The following is a 6893-nucleotide window of genomic DNA, read 5'->3' as shown; positions in this document are numbered from 1 at the left end:
AGTATGACAAAGATGGAGGAAGACAATTTGGATTCTTGGTACAATAAAAAATTGGGGCCATCATGCAATTTTCAAGCAATATCCTAATTCTAACAGACAAAGCTTGATGGTGATGAAAATGGTTATCAGGATATTAGGCTGAGTAGGTTTGTGTGGTTCTGTCTTCGAAATAGACACAGTCTTTGTAAAACTGTTTAAAAGTCCAGCAACTCAAAATAATTCGATACTGATGTGGTTAAAAGATGAAGTATTTTCTTTTGTGTAAAGGTAATACACAAAATTGTACCAAAGTACAAATTCACAAGTTGCTCAACATTCTTCATTACAATTTTTTTTTTATTATCATTTTTGGTGACAACTTCATTCTCCTAATATTGGAAATCTATTCCGGCAATATTCTAACTTTTATTGTTGGATTTTTATTTTTTTATTTTTATTTTATTCTAGTACAATTATGACTTGTAACACTCTCGTGACACTACATTTTTCTACATTATGATATTATTGTCATAATATTATCACTTTGTTCTATTGATTCCATTTTTTTCTTAGCTAATGCTCCATTGTGTCCTAGAAATGATTTAAACATGAAAAAAGGGCTAGTTTTAGCCTTTCCTTTGTAAATATAACATGGCTGAGAAGTTTCTCTGAAGCATCCAGTTAATTGATTTGAATTAGCATTTAAAAGAAACAGGAAGTCCCTCCTGTCTGGCACACAGAAGCTCATGACTGTGTGTGCATTGACCCTCTGTAATAAACGCGTGTAACCCATAAGGTCAATAAATTCCTCGCTACACTATAACTACTGCTTACTCAACATCCAGCCACATAAAGTGGCCTGTTGTTTTTGATGAGTCAGCGAGACTATCCCACAGTTCGGACGAGGAATGAAACTGGGATTAAAGCGGCTCTAACTTGAAGTAAGTAAACTTACCAGAATCCGTCAGGATGATGTCCTTGTATTTATTTCTCATTGTGGCTACCAATGAACTTATTTCCTGTGTGTTAACAGGTGTTCACTTAAAAAAAAACAACAACAAAAAAAGCAGTCGGATGGCTGACCCGTTTGTTCCAGTCCATTTAGCTATCAACTGGTTCATAGTGAACAGCTCCAGTTTGAACAGAGGGGCTTCTCCGCTCACTGTAGATGAGGCCTGCAGGAGACCCAGAGGAGAGCAGAGTGACAGGCCAGGGTACACCGAGGAAGAGGAGACACCCGTCAGCGCAACTCTGCTGGGTTATGAGATTCTGAAGGAGAGGGAAAAGTTCACGGTAGGAAGTCCAATCCCAGATAAAGAAAATAAATGGGAACAGTAAATATCACAGTAGAAACATGATGAACATCAATAGGTAATACTTCTGATATAATATTCAATATTGTCTTCTAAAAAAAAAAAAAAGGCTTAAGTCATTTTTTCCTCAAAAGATGATTTAGGCAGAAAAAGAAGGACTTTTGTCAAAAAATTAACGAGGCCATTATTCTAGGACGAAGATGAAATTCAATATATAGAGTATTCACTGAATTACCATCCAGAACCGCACAGCATTCTGGGGGACGTAGGCAGAGGAAAGGCCTTAGCTGCTCAACTTCTTACGGACAGCTAGGTGAGATTGGTGGCATCAACCAAAATCACTGTTTCCTTGGTTACCTAGCAACAACCAAAAGAGTCACAGCAGCAGTTTCAGGTTTTTATCACCGTGACTTAAAACTGCTCAAAGAAGAAAAAAATAATAATAAAGCAACGAGTGAAAACTGTGGATAAAACAGGAAATGATGTTGCCAGTATTTCAGATATTAGAAAAAAACACCTAATCAATAATTATCGATATATGAAATGCTGATATGGTGATACATTTGTCAGCCGTATCGTCCAGCCCTACTGTATCATAAATGAAAATCAAGAAATCTGTAATGACATGCGCTTGCTCTTTTCCTTTTCTTACTTTTGTCTTTATGGTAATTCTTTTGAAGATTTATTGCAAAGTTTAGTCGCATGACCAACATTTTTACAGGAACATTCCCAACCAAAAGTTTTGGAAAAGATTCAGATGCCAGCTGTGTAATTTTTTTATGTTTTAGTGTTTGTGATGGCAGACGGGGGGTGACATCATATTTAGATTAAGAGAAAACTGATCAGATTTTTTAAAAATGAATTAATTGTCTAGTTTTGGCCAGTTTATTTAAGGATCCCTCATGTCTGTACTGCAGTAGAAACTATTATTTCTGAGGTTCACACCACAAGCACAAAAACAAAAATTACAGACATTACAAAAAAAAAAAAAAGACACCACAGAAAAGCCCAAAACACACAAATAAAAACCAAAAAAACAGAAGTTGATAGCCACAGCTGTTCCAAAGAATGCTAAAAAGTACACTACATGTGTAGAATTAACAATAATTTCATATTATCTGACTATGTATTATAGATTTTTAGATTGCTGTTAAAGGGGGTGGGAGTAAATAAGTTTGTCTTCTTCCCACTCCGTTTCAAGCTAACTGGATTCTGAAGAAAGTATTATTACATAAAAGAAGAACTTGACCCAGAAAATGTCCTGTTCTAATATTACTGAATATATGTGTGAATAAGTGAAAGCATATGTATTTGTTTTTGTTTTTACCTACTCAAGGGCATCATGTACATGTTTTTCTTTTTCTACGGCTAAAAATAAAGCAATAAACAATAAACCTTTCATGACACCAGGTAATGTTATTTAAAGGCAGTGAGTAAATGAAGTGGCTCTATCCACAGCTGATTCAGAATACGTCACAATGGGTACATGTGTAAAATAAGCATAAAAGCAAAATGTATGCCTACAATACTTTATTTCGATATTGATCACTCAATGATTCCATAAAACCCCATCTGTTTTGTAGGTTTATAAGATTCTTATAAAGAGGCCTGAAGGAGGCAGCTGGTTGATCTTCAGAAGATACGCAGACTTCTGCATACTCAGAGATCAGGTGGGAGTTATTCACACACACCGACCGCGCAATTCCATGGCGGTTGACCTCGTACGAAGGTCACGACCTGACAGGGCGTGAAGCCAAGAGCAACACGAAGGAGGAGGTTTAGCTTCTCTACAGGTTAGGAATCGGTTAGGAGCAGGTACAGTGCCGTGAAAAACGTTCCCTCACCGATTTCTTCTGTTTACATTAAGTTTTCACAAACACAGTCTGAGTAAATACAAAATTCAGTTTTGTTTTCCCCTCCAGGGGGTCTTTTGTGGGCTCTAGTGTCCCTTATATGACAGTAAGCTGACAGGAAAGGGGGAATCGAACCCGCGACGGCCGTGTCGAGGACTCAAGGCCTCCAAATGTGGGTTGCACTATCCCCTATGCCACCACAGCACGCCCCCCAAAATTCAGTTTTGAAGGCATGATTTGATTTATAGAGAATATCCAAGATTTGTGAAATTTTGATACTCAGTTTTTTTCTTATTTATTTATTTATTTATTTATTTTTGGCCTGACTGTTATGGTTGCTACTTTTGTGCAGTCTCTATCTTATTGTCAAATCACAAGCACTATAACCTGCAGTGATTTAGATGCTCTTCTGGGTTTAAATAACACATTAGAGTGTTTTCCTTGAGTTTGAAAGTCATAGAGACAAACGGCTTGCAACCCTTTCCCAACTCTAAATCTCTGGATTTTTTTTATTTTTTTTTTTACATTATGTAAAATCCACTTTTTTTAAACTTCACATCATATTATAATGTTATTCCCTCACCAAAAACATACTAGAGTGTTGTTTTGTTTCTTTTATGCATGTTTGAGAAATCCTCTTATCTCCATGGCAACCATTCAGCTATGTAAAATGCCATGAAGGGCGAGGTTCCTCCTCAGAGCTGCAGTTTCCAAGCTTCAGAGCGCCGGCCTCACAGAGCAGCCGTCCTCTGCGACTCCCCCACTCAGCTCCTTCAGACTAGCCAGCATCAATTAGCAAACACCTCGGGGAATTACGCATCTGCTGTGCTCATTTTAGGAGCTGCTTCTCAGTGCAACGCTGATAAAGGGTTAATAGAGGAGCCATGTTGTGATGACTTCCTGAAGGCGGTGTTTCAGAAAGAGCAGAAGTTGAAACCATTGTTAAAACGTTTTGTTGACTCTCTGTAATCAAACACCAAATATAGATTTTTCTCTCTTATCTGTGTCTCTGTTGCAGCTCAGAGAGCTGTTTCCCGGTTTCCATCAAGCGCTGCCTCCTAAACGACGATTCAAAGACAACTATGATGGAAGTTTTCTAGAGAAGAGGCGTTTCGGACTGCAGACTTTTCTGGAGAATCTGATGTTGCACAAAGATATTAGCACAAGGTACGATCCCTTCCTGCAGACGGCACTTTGAGTCGTCTTTGTTCAACTACTAAAGAGATCTCTGGTTTCTCAGCGAACCTGTGAGATATTTTCTCTCCGTGGACGACCCATCGAGTCCCTTTTACAGTACGGAGGAAAGCAGGGTGAGTTTAGTCTTTTCAAACGGGTTGAATACTGACTTTCTGATTCAGTTCAAACGCTGTTTGTCTGCCGAGCAGGCATTTCGTGAAACTCTGGAGCAAAAGAATCATCGTCTCCTCAGAGAACTCCTGGAAAAACAGAGAGAAGCTGACTCGTTAACCAAGTCTTTAGAGGATAGAGAGAACTACATCGACCTGCTGTGGAGGAAAGGCAGGTAAAAATAGTCGACTTCGTAACGTTGAGAAAATCAGAAAACCCCCACATTTTACGGAAAAGATTCCTCTCAAACGTCTTACGCTTTGCCATTTGTCTCTAGGGCTTTGAACGATCCAGATTTGGAATTCCATCTACACAAAAAGGAAGACACAAATGTGAATGAACAGATGCACAATCTGGGAATTCTCAGAATGACAAAGGAAGTCAGGGAAGAATTAAATCAAGACACAAACTGGAACTAGAAGCTTTTTATCCTGAAATCAGCAGTAAAGAAAAAAAAAGAAACAGTTATAAAAGAAAATGTATTGAAATAGTCTTTTTTTTTTTGTTAATGTTCTTGATGTGCTGAAGCTTAAATGTTTTTTTTTCTTTCTGTACCACTGATGAACAATAAAGTCAGGGCGCAGCAGCAGTAATGTGTGATTTACCTGGGATTTTTAAAAAGTGAGATTCTGTGCAAAGATTGTGAACAGTAAATATATTACTTGCAGTAGGTCAAGTCTACAAAGATGGAAACTTTACTATTTTTATCACCTTTACATATCTTAAAAAGACTTGGATTTCAGAGTGGATGACATGAAAAAAGGATTTTATGTAGATTTCCCTACAGAAATGCAGATTTCCGAAAGAAACTAACAGAACTATAAAAGCTATATATATCCCAAATTGAAGCTAAATGCTGTTATTAAGTATTTTCAAGAGTTGTTATGAATAGTAATGCTTGTGGGCAGGATGGATTTCCAGTGGCAGTCAGTCTTGCGTTGAATTTGAATAAGCCTCTGACTGAAGAAAGTCTCATGACTGTCATGACATGCTAACAGCTGGAGGTCAACTCCAGGTCCAGGAATATCCGTCCAAAAGTGCTGGACCTCGATCAAATAAAGATGAACTAAGGCTCTTCAGGAGGAACAAATCAGAACCATCATAACAGAGCTACTCCATGTTGCCACGACGAGCGGCGCAATTAAACAATTTATCAATTTTGTGTGGGTTGTGTTTGATAAATTTTATTTTCGGAATTCGATTCTGCCACTAGCAGTAAGTGTGTTGCATGCACATCAGTAGGAGAGGAAGTAAAGGTGCTTGTTAGCTGACTGCAATCATTTTATATCCACAAACGGTTTCAGTGTAATTGTTTTGAAGACTGAATATTAGTGTCATAATCCATCAGTTGAAGTCAGCACAGGTGACATGTAGGAAATGACCACAAGGTGGTGCTGTAAATCCAAGAGTGAAGCTACTGAACCCAGAGGCATGTTGGCGATTCTTTAAAGCCGAAACAGGACAATAAGCAGAAGTTGTTGTTGTTGTTTTTTAAACACTTTCGAAACAATTTAAAATTGGCACATTTATGTCTGAAAGGAGAACTGATTCCTTCTAGTCCTGTTGCAGGCCTGAATGGCCTTTTCACGCCTCTTCACTCGAAAAATATCCAAATACAAAATAAACCTCTGAAAAGGCTTTTAGCTGCCGTTCAGGACATTGAAAACAGCTGCTAGCTTTAAAGAAAGGACTCCTGTGTGGGAGTCTGAAATAACAGGTGAAAACATTGACTATCAGGATTCGAGCCGTACCTCAAATCAATGAATTAGAATATGTTCACTGATGTGGATTATCTTTTGAAAATAACTTTTAAGTGTTAAAGCTGCTTTTAACTAAGGTCACAGTTTTGCATAGTAATATATATATATTTTATTAGTTTGATGTAATACTAAAATCTTAAATATTGTCTTTTCATTAGTTGTAAACAGATATCTGTTACCGTAGGTAACCTGTCATTACAGCAGACAAAAATCAAATGTGGGGTACCACCAGGTTCTATATCCATCTATGTATCCATCCATTCATTCATCCATCCATCCACTTATAGATAGATAGATATATAGATATATAGATAGATAGATAGATAGATAGATAGATAGATAGATAGATAGATAGATAGATAGATAGATAGATAGATAGATAGATAGATAGATAGATAGATAGATAGATAGATAGATAGATAGATAGATAGATAGATAGATAGATAGATAGATAGATAGATAGATAGATAGATAGATAGATAGATAGATAGATAGATAGATAGATAGATAGATAGATAGATAGATAGATAGATGCTTCAATGTCTAATATAATTTTTTAATTTCCACTATTTCTCATGTCCAGTTGTAGAAGCAGAAGCTCTTTTGGTCAGATTCTCTAAGATATTAGTAAGTTTGTCGTT

At 37.2% G+C, this 6893-nt stretch overlaps 1 protein-coding gene across 2 annotated transcripts; it reads left to right on the top strand.

The window, feature by feature from the left end:
* Positions 1-582: 582 nt before the first annotated feature.
* On the top strand, positions 583-5625 carry LOC122840599 (sorting nexin-16-like). 2 transcript variants are annotated; one of them, XM_044133119.1, is made up of 7 exons: positions 583-920; positions 1013-1272; positions 2876-2962; positions 4164-4312; positions 4386-4455; positions 4531-4667; positions 4770-5625. In XM_044133119.1, the coding sequence occupies exons 2-7, from the start codon at positions 1054-1056 to the stop codon at positions 4909-4911; spliced, it is 804 nt and encodes a 267-aa protein (XP_043989054.1). In that variant the 5' UTR covers positions 583-920; positions 1013-1053; the 3' UTR covers positions 4912-5625. The 2 variants fall into 2 exon arrangements, with proteins under 2 accessions (XP_043989054.1, XP_043989053.1); XM_044133118.1 differs by having other exon boundaries at positions 583-1272.
* The last annotated feature ends 1268 nt before the right edge of the window (positions 5626-6893 follow it).

This window comes from Gambusia affinis, linkage group LG12, assembly GCF_019740435.1.
Source record: "Gambusia affinis linkage group LG12, SWU_Gaff_1.0, whole genome shotgun sequence".
In the NCBI taxonomy this organism is placed as follows: Eukaryota; Metazoa; Chordata; class Actinopteri; order Cyprinodontiformes; family Poeciliidae; genus Gambusia; species Gambusia affinis.
Note: the sequence above shows the minus strand (reverse complement) of the source record. Positions and strands in the feature narration are given on the sequence as shown.

Bases quoted from the DNA above. Each gene is read 5' to 3' on its own strand.
- LOC122840599 (XM_044133118.1), top strand. From the start codon at position 949: ATGATGTCCTTGTATTTATTTCTCATTGTGGCTACCAATGAACTTATT. The intron at 1,273-2,875 runs GTAGGAAGTCCA...TCTGTTTTGTAG, and splicing joins AGGAGAGGGAAAAGTTCACG to GTTTATAAGATTCTTATAAA. The intron at 4,313-4,385 runs GTACGATCCCTT...CTGGTTTCTCAG, and splicing joins CACAAAGATATTAGCACAAG to CGAACCTGTGAGATATTTTC.